General features: G+C 41.2%; 1 protein-coding gene across 1 annotated transcript in view; it reads left to right on the forward strand.

The window, feature by feature from the left end:
- The window catches only part of Rab3-GEF (Rab3 GDP-GTP exchange factor), a 38,013-nt gene that overhangs the window by 9,620 nt on the left and 12,408 nt on the right, over positions 1–15,985 (forward strand). The window contains exons 5-28 of the mRNA XM_073085796.1: positions 2–149; positions 509–666; positions 1,147–1,294; positions 2,108–2,210; positions 2,436–2,688; positions 2,992–3,118; positions 3,533–3,565; positions 4,896–4,987; positions 5,586–5,799; positions 6,387–6,545; positions 6,938–7,148; positions 7,341–7,442; positions 7,515–7,609; positions 7,889–8,083; positions 8,471–8,797; positions 9,240–9,374; positions 9,673–9,729; positions 10,228–10,431; positions 11,292–11,472; positions 11,907–12,106; positions 13,456–13,614; positions 13,863–14,127; positions 14,645–14,772; positions 15,842–15,961. Coding sequence (XP_072941897.1) covers positions 2–149; positions 509–666; positions 1,147–1,294; positions 2,108–2,210; positions 2,436–2,688; positions 2,992–3,118; positions 3,533–3,565; positions 4,896–4,987; positions 5,586–5,799; positions 6,387–6,545; positions 6,938–7,148; positions 7,341–7,442; positions 7,515–7,609; positions 7,889–8,083; positions 8,471–8,797; positions 9,240–9,374; positions 9,673–9,729; positions 10,228–10,431; positions 11,292–11,472; positions 11,907–12,106; positions 13,456–13,614; positions 13,863–14,127; positions 14,645–14,772; positions 15,842–15,961 — 3,814 coding nt within the window. The remainder of the gene's footprint in view (position 1; positions 150–508; positions 667–1,146; positions 1,295–2,107; positions 2,211–2,435; positions 2,689–2,991; positions 3,119–3,532; positions 3,566–4,895; positions 4,988–5,585; positions 5,800–6,386; positions 6,546–6,937; positions 7,149–7,340; positions 7,443–7,514; positions 7,610–7,888; positions 8,084–8,470; positions 8,798–9,239; positions 9,375–9,672; positions 9,730–10,227; positions 10,432–11,291; positions 11,473–11,906; positions 12,107–13,455; positions 13,615–13,862; positions 14,128–14,644; positions 14,773–15,841; positions 15,962–15,985) is intronic.

The raw sequence follows: 15,985 nt of genomic DNA on the forward strand, positions 1-15,985 counted from the left end.
GTGACTATAGGAGCAGCAACGTGGCGCCGAGCGACTCGGAGCGCGACTGCAGCGCCGCGCCGCGCCTGGCGCCCGCGCCCGCGCCCGCCAACGACTCCGAGAGCGGCGGCTCGCACTCGCCCAGTCCCCGCGCCGCGAGGAAACGACAGGTTACTATGTTATAATACTACTTTAGGGCCTTTTCTGTTGTTTGTATTTACACACGTGCATCACACTTAAACGCACGGGTTCCGTAGAGACTTCACTATAATTAATGTATAGGTATATAGGTACGTATAGGGGGCGTTTGTGGGTGTTAACACGCGTGGCTGGAAAAGCGCCCACAATAGCGGGGTTTCGCTTGGTGTCTTGGCATAATATCGCTACAATAAAATTATAAACAGATTATATATCGAGTATATTCTTAAATACTGGTTGAATGCGTAATACTACATACTATTGCTTGCTATACAAACGCAAATATAATTTCTTATAAAGTTTTAAATATTAATATAAATATTTGTTTCAGCGTGTGCGCAATCATTCCTTGACATCCCTGTGCTTACTGTCTCATCATCCCTTCTTCTCCACATTCCGAGAGTGCCTATTTATCCTTAAAAAATTAATCGATGCCTGTAATGAGTCTTCCAGTCCGCGGCGCGTCGGCGCGTCCAGACAAATATTTAGGTAAGATACAAATTATTTACACTTTTTGCATATAAACGATAAAATTTATTTTAGTAAATATTTTAGTGAGCAGTATAATGTAGGTGGGTAGTTGAGTATTTGTCTCGAGCGCATACGTCACTACTGTCAAAAGGTGAGTGCCGGCGGTTGTGAGTGCGTGCGACCTTCGGCCAGAGCGGACGCGGAATACCACTACTGTCAAGCTGTTAGTTAGCCAAAGAATAGGTATTGCCATCTATTTATGGGGAGACTACAAGCAGTGATTTCTCTAAATTTGTTATCACCTGCTTTAACCATGCAAAATATCGCAAAGCAACCTACACGCTTGAGAGATCTTTAAGAAGTCCACCCTTCTCATTCTAAGAATAAATCTTACGCTCTCGCCTGGCGCGGCGCTAGAATACGCATTCTGTTTAGCTAGGCCTCTAGTATTGTTACTAAATTAAAAAAAAACTGAACGTCAAATTGCCATTAAACCAGGGACACAGTGTGGTCGGTGCTGACGGGGCAGGCGTACGACAACACGCCGACGATCGTGCTGCACGACGTGAAGGAGATCGAGACGTGGATCCTGCGGCTGCTGTCCGCGCCCGTGCCCGTGCCCGGGAACACGCGCGTCGAGCTCGAGGTAACGTGGCTACTCGTTATTTATATAATTTCACTTTAATTACACCGTATATAGCATCCATTAATTAACGACAACTCAGTCATACATTTCTCTCACAGTAGTTTTCTTTACAATATACTTTTTTTTTATAATTTAAGAGTAGCAGATCATGCAGTCCACCTGATGGTAAGTGGCTACTACCGTCCATGGACATCTGTAATCAACCCCAGATAGGATTAGGTATCCTACATGGACTCGGCCACAGATGCGCCGCTACCCCTGAGGACTAAGCTGGAACGCCTCGGAAAAGTCACCCTTACCACACCCTTCAAACCAGAACACAGCAGCGCTTAACACTGCTGTTATGAGGCAGAAATAGGTGTGATCGCCGAAGTTGATCCTCAAGGGGTTCTATTACCTTCATGGTACTAAAACACTAGTCTGGAATGCATGTTAACTGTTGCATGCATGTAACCCATTGGGTGCGTGTAAAGAGATTATTTTCTCTATCGAATTCTACCTGGAATTCAGTGCAGTGCAGATAGTCTTAAAATATCACAAAACGTGTGGTAAATGGTATGCCAGCTTACTACTTAAAGATATGAAAACAAAACTACGGAGGTTTCATAAAGTACACACATGTACAACACACAGGAGGATTTTATTTTACATTTTCTCCAAACTTCCCTGATTCTAACTTACCAATCAATTATTGCTTCCTAACAAATTCACTATTATTGCTTTAAAAAACAATTTTACCTACAGTTCTCTAAGTATCTTAAAGGTTTATTTTTAAATACTTTTCGTATCTACAACAAATTTCAATACGTTTAGGTGTTGTCGCCTACCGCACATGCGCCGCTATTGTTCGCGCTACCGGATCACACGAGATTCAGCCTCGTCGACTTCCCGCTACATTTACCGTTGGAACTATTAGGCGAGTATCCTCTAATAACTTCCTTGATGTAATCGGTTTTGTGCCATAAGGTTTTGAAGGATTTTCGTAATAAATGTGCCCAATCTCGTAACGATATATTTTTATATACTTTTTTTTTGTGGTTGATTTGTATTAGAAGTATAGTAGTGTGGTCAGCTACGTAGTAATTAATATTGAAATGAATTGTGAAAGCTTTTATTATATTAGTGATCTTATTTTTTGCAGGCATAGACACGTGTCTTAAAGTCCTAACGTTGATCCTTATGGAAAATAAAGTGGTAGTTCAATCACGTGACTACAACGCTTTATCGATGTCGGTGATGGCGCTAGTGTCGATGCTTTACCCGCTCGAGTACATGTTCCCGGCGATCCCGCTGCTACCGAGTTGTATGAGCTGCGCGGAACAACTCCTTCTGGCGCCCACGCCGTTCCTTATTGGGATACCTGCTACGTTCCTAACTTATAAAAAGAATTTCAGGTAAATGTTTCTGATAAATATTTGTTTTTTATTTACTTTTAGTATCGCATGTTGCTAGTGTGAAGAAGGCATGACGCCAGTGCTGACACATGCCGCTAAGGTTAGGTCTGATGAGGCACTTACAAAAGCCTATCTTTATTTGACTAGATTTAAGACTGCTTTAATAATTTCCTCTTTTATTATCGATATTTCCTTTATTGTTTGTCGGGTAACTTACATGGATGTCAATTTTTAACGAAGCTTTAAGATTAATGTGCGCGAACTCGAGACTCCAAAGCTTCAATTTAATTAAAAATATTTTAGACTACCAGACGACATCTGGCTCGTGGATCTAGACTCTACGAAACTCATGTGTCCGACCGGCAGCGATCAAGATCTACCCGCACTCCCTGAACCCGAGAGCTCAGTGTTAAAGAACCATCTCAAACAGGTACCGCTCACTCACTCACTCGTTTGATCTGAATGTGTGTGTCATTCTTCCAAATTTTATTCACCTAACGTTTCCTCAATTCACCTGTGAGCGCATTCTGTTCGGTGTTGCTGAACGGCTATTGTGACTATTGAATGCATTTTATTATGATTCTTACTTTATTGACACAAAGTTTTCATGATATCTAGATTTAATATTTCACTTTTCGTTAACCACGCTGTTATATCGCAAATATTCAATATTATCTATTGGTTTATTTTTTTAACAAATTTATGTAGCTTTAATTAAGCCTCTCCAAAATAACGCGTGTTTAACGAATATTATATTTCATAATCTTTCTTTATTTTTACCCAACTTTTTTTCAGTTACAGACACAACTATCACTAATACTGAGTCACTTTTCTATCATGCTAGGCAATGCAACTCATGGGAAATGCCGGGACTGGTGTAAATATTATTATTATCTTTTTACATTGCACACTTTACTGTTATTCACTATAATACAAGTCTTGTGCATACGTTTCCGAAAGATGCCAACCTTTTAGAAATACTCGGGAAGTAATGCTAACACTCAATATTTACTATCTTGACTACTACTTTTTTCCATTGTCTTGTATATGTTCATTGTAGTTGGATTTTTTATTTAATCTAAGAGGAGGCATATAGGATATTTTGTCTGAAATTGTGCTGATGGTGTCGTCTATATTTTCAATCAAAAATGGATTGCAAATAGTTTTCATCAAATAGATCTTATAATGAATGAACCGAGTCGATGTTTAGTTCGTTCAACACAAATTCAGTCAATTTTTTGCAGAAGAACAGAGCATGCAGTAACTGTGGTGTGCTATAATATATGTATACCTATTTATATATTTATTTATTTACAATACACGACAGCCTTCTTCCCAATCGTTTCCTTATTTTCAAATTTCATATTATGTTAAATACATCCTTAGATCTGGTTATTATTTGATCTTTAATTTGAACTAGGAACATGTAATAAAATTTATTGGTGAAATTATGTGAGTCTGGACAAATATATAAGTTATTCCTTTACTTTCTCTTATTCTTTTGTAAGATCAGACTTTTATGGGTTTATTAAATTAAACATACTTTCTGCACAAATCCGTTCAGGCACATCGTATCAAGATACACAACCGGTGTATATATTATCATTAACTTATTATGTAGGTGACAGCGTATAATTTGACATTATTGTTAGAAACTTCTTTTAGACTATAAACCTTACAAAATTGGACTAACAAGGTTAAGGCAAAGGGAAGCTGTCAATATATTGCATAATTATGTATATACATATATACAGGTAACACTTACAGAAACGCTTGGGTTTGTATGATTGTAGTGCATTGCCCGTTATGCATAATATTGCATTTACTTATATTTAACACCAATGAAATTACAGTAATGTATTGCTAAATGCTTGAAATGCGATGAATCGAGTTTTGTATGTACATAAAGGCTTATGTTATTGCAACAGTTTGACAGTTTGAAATTAAGTAAAAGTATACTTCGTAAACTTTAAATTTTGTATATCGGCCCATATCATGTATAGAATGGCGTTGAAGTAATATACTAATTTTCACATTGAGTATTTAACGTTGGTACCATCACATAGTTGTGATTGATCTCTGAATGCTAGATTTGCTACAATAGCATCCATAACTTTGTATAATTACATAGTAAATACAGTCGGTTTTAAATTATTACACCACTTTGATATTTTCTAATTGACATAATGTTATTTTGTTTCCATTAGGCAATAAGCAGCTTAACAAACACTTCTGCGGACCAAGCCAATGCTTTATTGATGCCATCGAGGAGAGACAGTGTCGGCGGTGCGACATTAAAGTAAGTGTTTACTAAATAATGGTGTATAAAGCTGATCTAACTCTTCGTGATTCGACTCCGGAAGCATCATCGCTACATCTATTTCTGCCTTACAGTACACTTGAGCGCTATTGCATTCTAGTTTGAAGAGTGTGGTAAGGGTGTGTCATTTACCTATGTAAAGCATTCCAAATTAGTTCTTAGGGGTAAAACCGAGAAACCGACCTCAAGTCGGACTCCAATCCAATCCGGGATATATAACTGATATTTATAAGTGACTAGAAATCAGGGGTTCGAATACCAACTTTGATTTTTAAAAGATTTGTGTGTATTATAAATTACCTCATTGCCACTTGTTTGAACCTATTATAGAAGGATAATTTCGCCACGAAGGCAACACTTTACGCTAAGTTCCTCTTATACTGAAAAGAGATCCCTAAGTCTCTCAATTCACACTTGTCAAGAACGATATATTATAGTCAAAACCCCTCTCACACTGAAATTTGGCTAACCAAACGTAAATTGAGAGACTTAAGGAACAGTATAACCTAATCCTCTCTCACACTGAGCGTAGATCCGTACCCAGCAGTGAACAGTAACGTATTGCCGATGTGCACAGGGTGCAGCCGGCGGCGTTCAGCACGTCGCACAGCACGCCGGAGAGCCGGCGCGTGTCGCTGGGCGGCCACTCGCTGTCGCCGCAGACGCCGCACTCGCTGCACTCGCCGCAGCCGCACTCGCCGCACCCGCCCCACTCGCCGCCGCAGCCCTTCAACCCGCTCATATACGGGAACGATGTGGATTCCGTTGATATCGCTACCAGGGTCGCTATGGTTGGTAATTCTCGATATATTAAGGATTCCTTCTTTAGACACACTACTACATAGAAAAAAGAATTGGGGTTACGATTTCAAATAGCAACGATTGCGTTACGTCACACTCGCTGCACTCGCCGCAAGCACTCGCCGCCGCAGCCCTTCAACCCGCTCATATACGGGAACAATGTCGATTCCGTTGATACCAGCGTTGCTATGGCTAGTGTATTCTTTTGGTTAATACAACAAAATACAAATCAATCCATTATACTGGGGGACGGAGAATCGCGCTAGATATCGACGTTCCCCCTACCACCTAACGTGCCGCCAGTACTCGTACTTATGTTACAGTTAGACTCTGGTTATTATAGATTATTATATACATAATCTCTCTTATATAAATAATTTAATTTTAAAAAATACTCACTTATAAATATTCTTTACCTCCAGTAAAAAAAAAATATAACAGACTAAAATGATAACTTTTACTTTCAGATCTGTCCAAAAATATCAATATATTAATGGATAAGAAATAAAAAACGTTTTTGTACGTATGCGTTCCTAATTATTTACGTATTTTAAATTAACAAATAATGTACACACAGGTCCGTTTCTTCAACTCTCAAAACATCCTGGCGAACTTCATGGAGCACACGCGAACACTGCGGCTGTACCCGCGCCCTGTCGTCGCCTTCCAGATCAACAGCTTCCTACGCTCTCGACCACGCACCACTTCATTCCTCAATAAGTTTGCGAGGACACAGGTATATCTCTTTTTTTACCCCCCATATGTCTCGATTTTAAGAACATTGTATTTCTAATACCCATAAGTTGGTAATGTATTATTTTATTAAATTATATTCACATGGAGACTATGAACCCTGCACGTTACGTAGAACCAAATGAACCTCAGTATCTTGCGTTCTAAAGACTTTTATCGCAATTTGTACAATGACCGATATTCTGAAGAAGATAAACCAAACAAGTGTTACCAATTAAATGTTGTTATATTGCCTCTTAAAGTGCGTCAGATACTAACAAAATCATTATTCAAAATATCCCTCATGCCACAAAATAGCAGTTTCATATAAAAACGAATTTTAATTTAAATAACTTATCATCTGGCAACATTACTTATTTCATTGTATATTTGTAGGCCGTAGAGTTCTTAGCGGAGTGGTCGCTAACACCGTGCAACGTAGCGTTCCTCCGCGTGCAAACGGGCGTGTTCGACCCGCGGCAGATCGGCGACAAGCCCAAATGGTTCGCGGATCAATTGCAACCCATACGGTTTGCTGTTTGGGATGACGGTAGTTCTCTGAATGGAGCTCTCAGGCAATTGCAGCGGCAGGAAAACCAACCGACAGGTATTTTGATCAATATTAACACATACGTACATCTCTATCGTTTCGTTTTTATTCTGATTTGTGCTACTTGTTTTGTGATTTAATGTTTAAACAAACATATCCATTATCTACTCAATCCATCTTTGTGTGTTATTTTGCTATATACATTTGTTTAATCCAAAGAACAAAAATAATATTTGTTCTTATTTGCAGACGAGAGTGGCTCCGATTCAGAAGCGGCTGAAAGCACAAGTTCATCGTATTCATCTTTAAGTGACTTCGTATCTGAGATGGCTTCATCAGATTTATCACCAGGTATATAAATTGCCTTAGGTGATATTACAAATTAATATTATTGTACGTTTTGCTCATAGTAATGTATTGCAGGTGGGAATCAACACCAGCAACACGTCTTGGGAGAGACTTACAGTGCAGTTGTGCAAGTACCAATGACGCTATCATCTTCTCTGGACCCAAAAACGGTATAACACTTTAACCAATACATTTAAAAATATTACCTTGAGCATTCTACCACTATTCATTATTCAAGTTTTTCAAGAATCCAAAATTCTTTATGTATAAAATTGAACTTGTTATGGATAATGGATAAAAATTAAAATAAAACTTCCTTAAGAATTCTACAATTATCTTACGTTATTTTTGTTAATAATTTAAATGTCGACAGAAACTACACATATATAATACATGAGCATTGACATATAAAAGAATATGTAGGTTTAACTGGTGTACATTTCTAACAGGTATATAGTCCCCCCTCCTCGCTAATGTACGGGGAAGAGGGGGAGGGTGGTAACCAAGAGGGTCGCGCGTCGACCTCCCCCTCCCCGTCGGGCTCCAGCTCCGACCACAGCGACCTCTCCGACGACGAAGCTCCCCAGGACGTCGAAAGACCCGATAACTTCGAAACGTCACATGCGCCACCTGTAAAGAAAAGTGTAAGTTAATTATTAAGTAATACCATAGACTTAAGTAACTAACTCTTAAAGTTAATCTAGAGAGGTGCTTTCATTGGGTGTCACTAAAAGTATTGTTCCCAAGTCATTTGCTTGCACTAATTAGTGTAATTTATCGAAAAAAAAAATGCTAGTTCATTTGAAAATATACAAAATCATAGTGAGCATTATTGCGATTACATTTAATTGGCCATAGACTAAATTAAGCATCCTCCTAAAGGAACAAAACATTGCAATCTTATGTAGGATACGAAACTCAAAAGCCAGATTTTCATTAGCCATTATCAACAAAACGTGTGCACATTTGAGAATAGAGTAGAGTAATGCTAATGCTATGAGCACGTAGCGTCACCTAGTCGTTGGGCGTAGGACACGGATAGCGGCAGCTTCGGTCGCGAGTCGGACTCCAACTCCACGACGACTCCCGCCACTATCGTCAGCCGCCGCCGCCCCGACAGCGGCAGTGCGAGTGACTCCGAGCGCGCCGCAACCCCGTTGCAGTCGCACCAGTCGCTGCAGTCGCACCACTCGCTGCCGTCGCACCACTCCCTGCAGTCGCACCATCTGCAGTCGCAGCACTCGCTGCAGTCGCACCAACTGCAGTCGCAGCACTCGCTCCAGTCGCAGCAGTCCTTCCAGTCGCCGCGCTCGCCCCACTCCCCCCACATGCACGCACAATCGCACTCGCACATTAAGGTACGGCGTAAGATTTAGACGTTAGCAGGTGCGTTTTGTAAATAACTAGATAATAGACTTCATACCAACCACGTTCATGGATACATCGGCGCTTTTAAGATGCTTTAGATACTCATATATTATGAATGTGAAAATGTTATCTATACTTAAACGTCTTGTACTATATTATTAATATGTTTGAAATATATTTTGTAACAAAAATACGAAGACATTGTATTACTACGATATCAAAAATTGTGTACTCGAGTATATTTTCCGAAAGTTTTTCTGTTGGCAATTCAAATGCTTTGCCCAGTAAGAAGTTAACTTGTAACTTTACTAAACATATTAATATATATTCGTAAAAACATATATAAACAGTCTACTTTACCTTTACATTATAAGAAGAGATACATGTGGTGATTGTGGTGGACCATACTTCATTATGCAAATTTCCTTATAGAGTATGAGCACAGGAGTGTCGAGGCAGGCATCCCAAACATCCCTACTAGAGCAGTTCGCCGCGCAAGCCAAGGAACTCGTACGGGAAACCACTCGACAGAGCAGCCAAGAAGGCTTACTCGCTCATATGGATAAGGTACATATATTATAGTAAAATATTTTTCATATGTATGTGATGGAAATAATTGGCAACATTCAAATGAAAGGCGAAAGAACGTCTTCCATTTACCAATTGAAGGTAATTACAAATTTATTTATAGAAACTCTTATGAACCCGGCTTTTATTAAGTGTATTATTCTGTTAATTATATTGTTGAACACATTTTGTAGTAGATTTTAATTTTATACTAATTGAACCAACATATATACAATATGTAAATGATTATGTGAGATTTTATTTATTCTCTTCGTGTTATTTTAATTATAATATGCAGAAAGGAAATGTAGCACAACAAGGAGACGATAAGAAACTGTTTGCGCCTTTCGACAAGGTATTAGTTGAACTTAACGAGTGCTCTTATGCATAGATCTCAGTACATATATAGAAAGTAGTCCATTTACGACTGTACCATCCTGATAGTAATTAAAATATTTTAGTAATAACAGCCTATAGCCACATCCCAATACATATTTCGTTACTTAGAGACAATTAGTAAGTAGGTACTTAGGTAAGTATAGTTTTTACAAGATGAAACATTATTTGAAATATCCTTTATTGCGGATAAAATGTGTGAACGTAGTATAGAATTAATTATAATATTTCCCGCCACAAGCACATCACCGGCTAAACTTATAAGTAGGTATTATTCAACCAATCCACGAGACCATAAAACATTACACTATAATAGCATTTTTAAAAGTATGACGCTCACATGTCAATTGCATTACAATTTTTTACACAATATAGTATACATAGTTCAATATAGTATTTAGCTCAAATAAATATAACTTTGTGTATTAAATGATTTAAAATAATACTTTGGTAATAGCTAACTCATCATGCGAAGAAAGCAGCGGAAGAAGCGTCAAAGAGCATGCAAGAAGCGTCTAAGTCTGCGCTAGAAGCGAGTAAGACTGCAACAGCTGTGAGCAAGAACACGTTTGAAGACCTCACCTATGTAGGGAAATCCACGCTGGGCGACCTCACTAAGACTGCTAAAGAAGCTGCTGCTAAGAAAGGATTGTTAATAAAGGTAAATCTACGATTTAATTAAAAAAAAATTGGCAAATCCAAAAGTGCACGACTCATAATGCTCATTTAATTATGAAATGTAAAAAAAAAAGAAAAAAAAAAACTTAAGTCGTTCAAATTTAATCATTCGCATTCAGTGACCTACAATCGTCGATTAGAATTAAAAAAAAAAAAAATAACTCAAATGATGGATTTTTTCACAAGTTACAGTGTTTTCAGGTTTCACACATGACGGACAGAAAAATTTTTTGACCTATTTTGGTGTTTTTTTCCAATGCTATTGCAGTAAATCAATTTTTAAAAAGTATGGAATTAATCTCCATTAAATTATCTTGACAATAGTATGCAAAATATCTTGATTCCGTGAACTATCAAGGCTATAATAATAAAAATAGCCGCCAAAATGAAGCGAAAAAAATTTTTCGATCGTAAAGCACTCTCTGATGCTTCGCATCATGAGTCGTGCAATACCGAAGAGTAAATTCACAAATCCAAACTAGGCTTTTAAACGGAAGAGTCTTAAATAAAATATAAATGATATACATTGTTTATTTTGTTTAAGCCTAAGGTGATGTATACAAATTAAAGTTGCAACACATTTTCTTTAGGGACCCAATAATATAATACATTGGTACGATGAAGCGCTAATGTCACCGGGGAAAGCACGTACTTCCGCTCGTACAGATCGTAAATAATCTACTTGCAAAGTCAAAGTTAGAAACCGATACGAGTTAGCCTCTCACCCGTTCATCAGCCCCCTACAACCACCAGCTGTGGAGAGATCCACATCTTTTGTACGCCTAACTTTTAGTTTGGTAATTTAGCTATGTTTACATGAAACGTGTAATTTATATCTGTTAGACTGAAAGTCAAGATGCGGGCAACGGAACGCCGGCGCAACAGCGGCGAGATTCGACCGCGCTTCAGACTACCAACCTGTTGGCTACGACGCATCGGGATTTCTTCTCCAACATCAGTTCTGACCTGAATGGACTGGCTGCTTCAACTTCTAGCATGTTTAGTGACTTCTTCGGCTCTAAGGGTAAGTTGAGGTTTTACATAAGCAATCTAAAGCAGAAATAAGTTGTTGCAACTTCTCTTGTTGAAAATGTCGATCTTAAAAAATTAACCAATTACAATAACTAACTGAGTTAAGGATTACTATGATATTGCATGAACAAAAGTGTATTTTGTTAAGAATAAGCTGTTTTCTTAGTTTTTTCAGTGTTTGAATATAAGTGACATGATCTGATGACACAATAATACCACGTGTTTTTTTTTCAAATAGACTCATTTGATTGCTAAATAGGAAAAGTGTTTCTTTTTATTTTCATAATTTTAGTGTTTATTAAAATCGTGAAAAATAACTTCTGTGAACGCTTTAGTAATCCCTTATAGTTTCAGATTTGTCCGTGTATGTAGTCCGTGTAGTTGAAAGTATTGTATTTACTAAACCTAAACTACAATATTGTGTAGGTAAGCCAAGCAAGCCAGACGCAACGCCGACGAGCACGAGCGGAGGCGGAGCGAGCGCAGCAACGTTCGGGCCCTTCTCGATGGGCGCGCGCGGGCTGGTGGCGCGCTCGCCGCTGATCCGCCACGCCGCGCCCGCGCCGCCGCCCGCCGCGCCGCACCCCCGCGCGCCCTCCTCCGAGAACCAGGCCTTCCTCAACGACGTGAGTAGCGCCCCGCGCACACGCCGCGCCGCACCCCCGCGCGCCCTCCTCCGAGAACCAGGCCTTCCTCAACGACGTGAGTAGCGCCCCGCGCACACGCCGCGCCGCACCCCCGCGCGCCCTCCTCCGAGAACCAGGCCTTCCTCAACGACGTGAGTAGCGCCCCGCGCACACGCCGCGCCGCACCCCCGCGCGCCCTCCTCCGAGAACCAGGCCTTCCTCAACGACGTGAGTAGCGCCCCGCGCACACGCCGCGCCGCACCCCCGCGCGCCCTCCTCCGAGAACCAGGCCTTCCTCAACGACGTGAGTAGCGCCCCGCGCACACGCCGCGCCGCACCCCCGCGCGCCCTCCTCCGAGAACCAGGCCTTCCTCAACGACGTGAGTAGCGCCCCGCGCACACGCCGCGCCGCACCCCCGCGCGCCCTCCTCCGAGAACCAGGCCTTCCTCAACGACGTGAGTAGCGCCCCGCGCACACGCCGCGCCGCACCCCCGCGCGCCCTCCTCCGAGAACCAGGCCTTCCTCAACGACGTGAGTAGCGCCCCGCGCACACGCCGCGCCGCACCCCCGCGCGCCCTCCTCCGAGAACCAGGCCTTCCTCAACGACGTGAGTAGCGCCCCGCGCACACGCCGCGCCGCACCCCCGCGCGCCCTCCTCCGAGAACCAGGCCTTCCTCAACGACGTGAGTAGCGCCCCGCGCACACGCCGCGCCGCACCCCCGCGCGCCCTCCTCCGAGAACCAGGCCTTCCTCAACGACGTGAGTAGCGCCCCGCGCACACGCCGCGCCGCACCCCCGCGCGCCCTCCTCCGAGAACCAGGCCTTCCTCAACGACGTGAGTAGCGCCCCGCGCACACGCCGCGCCGCACCCCCGCGCGCCCTCCTCCGAGAACCAGGCCTTCCTCAACGACGTGAGTAGCGCCCCGCGCACACGCCGCGCCGCACCCCCGCGCGCCTTCCTCCGAGCTCAACGACGTGAGTAGTGCCCCGCGCACACGCCGCGAGCAGCGCCACGCTCGGGCCGCTCTCGATGGGCCGCTGATCCAGTTGGTGAAAATATCGATATAAATAAATATACATTTCAATTTCTTTTCTATTTCAATCCGTGGGTTCAAAATTCATCCAAATAAAGTAAGTATTTTTAAAATTTAATAATGTACCGTAAAATTTCGATATCGATACTATCGATGTCACAACGTTACATGATAATAGATAATTCATAAAATGTTCAAGTACGAGGACCTTTTTATCCTTAAGTAATAGACGTAGGCTGTGTACTTTAAAACATTAAAAAATTGCTGAACACGTAGACGTTAACCGAAATGATATAAATAATATTCTTTTCCAGCTTATTCAACATGTATTGGAAGGTGAAGGTGTCGGTTGGTTGAAGTTAAACCGCCTGAAGAAGTTGATGGAAGACGAGTCCTACAGGAACATGGTCCTCAGCAAACTCAACAGAAATTTTAACCGGAAAGCCGCACCCAATGAGAAAGTTGATGACATCGTAAGTTCATATTTACCATTCTAATGATAACATTATTTTTTCAATACATTCTTTAAAGCACAAGTGTAAGCTTAATAATAACAATACAACACATTTGTGCTGTATTTTAGGTTAAAAAGTGCACTTAGTTACATATACATGAGACGCTGTTACTTTATCAGAAATGCATTTGAGATATCTCTGATTAGCTCCCATGTCTACTTAATATTAAAGCCGTACTGTAAATACAAAGAGTTATTTGTCCACAGTTCGTGAGCAAACCGGTGTGGAAGGGCATGCTGAAGGTGTTACAAGCGGTGGTACACGGCCTCGAGCACACCTTCTCGAACTTCGGGCTGGGCGGCATGGCCTCCGTGTTCCAGCTCGCTGAGATGGCCCACACGCACTACTGGAGCAAGGAGCTGGCGGCATTAGAACATGGAGGAATGGCTGGATCGGCCCTCACCGAACATTACCGGCAAGATATGGAGACTCCCTCCTCGTCGCCGTCGTCGAGGAAAAGCTCGTCGTCTGGTACGTTCATTTCTTTATTTTAGGAGGAGTTTTTACGTTGTTGTATTATTGTTTGGAGGTTGTGGTAAGATAGATATGCCCACTTATTGTGGCATGGCTGACTGGGCCCTCACCGAACATTACCGGCAAGATATGGAGACTCCCTCCTCATCGCCGTCGTCGAGGAAAAGCTCGTCGTCGGGTTTGTTGATGACTTTATTTTATCTGGAGTGCTTCCTGTTGTATTATTGTTTGGAAGTTGTGGCAAGATCGATGTTCCCACTTAGTTTTTTAAGAGTTACAATACAACTTTAATCAACTTTATGCACGATTCCTGAGCTATGAGTAAATAAACAATATAATGTCACTATATAATCACTTAAGTTCAGATTGTACCTTGTAGTCTTCTCTATTTTGCACAATAGATTTTTAACAATTGACATAATGTTTATCTGGTTACATTAATAATAATAAATTAAAAAATCGAATTACTATAAGACTATAAATTCCACAGTATCACAGTGAGATTTTATTTCAGATGTCCCTGCAGTCAATTACCCAGAAATGGATACAACGGAAGCGCAGTCCACTACGGAGATGTTCAAGGATATGCTCAATCAAAAACGGAATCTTCTTTTTAGCAAGCTGACGTCATTCGATTCGGACGTGAGTATTGTACTATACTTTGATAAACAGTCAATGTCGTAACATACTCGCATGGACACTATTTTAACGTTGTAAATTTGTAAACTATTTATGTGCTATGTACCCTCTCTGTAAGCATTGCCTCTTAGCATGATCTTAATGGAAATTGATACAACGCTATTCTGTCTAATATCTATGTAAAAATGTTATTCCCACTAAAGATTCAACTATTAGGTAGTCTATATAATCAGATTGACAAAAGTAAATTATTAGGTCTTTTCCGAACATTATTTTGAAAAAATATTTTCGTTGAAATATAAATCAATAATAATTCCTATATTTTAATGTAACGCATGGTACTCAATTGTGTACAGCTGTAAGGTATTGTTGTTGTCTTTCCTTTTGGGTAAACTTTCGTCTGAATTGGTATTGACGTGTATTAATTTAACGACTTAGTAAGATTTAACTTAACAAATTCATGTAATACAAGTGAAACTTCTTTAAACACAAATAATCATAAAACACAATGATACATATTAATTTCACAAGGCGTCGCGCCTTACCTCTTCATATATAGGTAGCATCGGACGCGTACACCTAAGTACAACACACACATGACACTGACACTTTTATGTTCTATTGATTGTATAATTCGCTCTCTTTTTTTCTTTCTCATGTTACAAAATGTGCCTAACCGTGTCTTTAGTTTCATCCAATTATCGACCACCACTAAGAAGTTTCACTTTAAAACACCAAAAAGATCTCGCAGTCATAAAACGAACGTTTACCCTACACGTGCATAGCATTGTCCGTATTGTACGTCCGTGTACGTCCGGCACGTGCGTACGCTATCCGTATTAAGCGGCATATCCACTATATTGTCGAAATAACTGTGCTCCACGTATCTGCAACCGCTCTAAGGGAGCTCCCCTTTGTATTTAAAAAACCGCCACCAAGTGGAGTGCCGAGCACTGTTGCACACTCCGTGAGCGCGAACGTATCCACTATGTGGAGCAGTTGCAGCGTGGAGTGTAGAGGTTCGCGAACATAGTGGATACCCGGCTTTACGTGTGCGCCGGTGCGGTGACAGGCGGCCGCGGACAGCTCGGCCGACGACAGCGGCTCCATCACCACCAACCGCGCCTCGCTGTTCGAACACCGCGCCTCCTTTAAGTCCAACCTCTCCGATACCGACGTCGTGCTGCTCAACGTAAGTCACACGCTTTACCTGTAG

The sequence above is a fragment of the Epargyreus clarus genome, unplaced genomic scaffold, assembly GCF_041222505.1.
Source record: "Epargyreus clarus isolate Ecla_fem2 unplaced genomic scaffold, WU_Ecla_fem_2.2 ptg000023l, whole genome shotgun sequence".
NCBI lineage: Eukaryota > Metazoa > Arthropoda > Insecta > Lepidoptera > Hesperiidae > Epargyreus > Epargyreus clarus.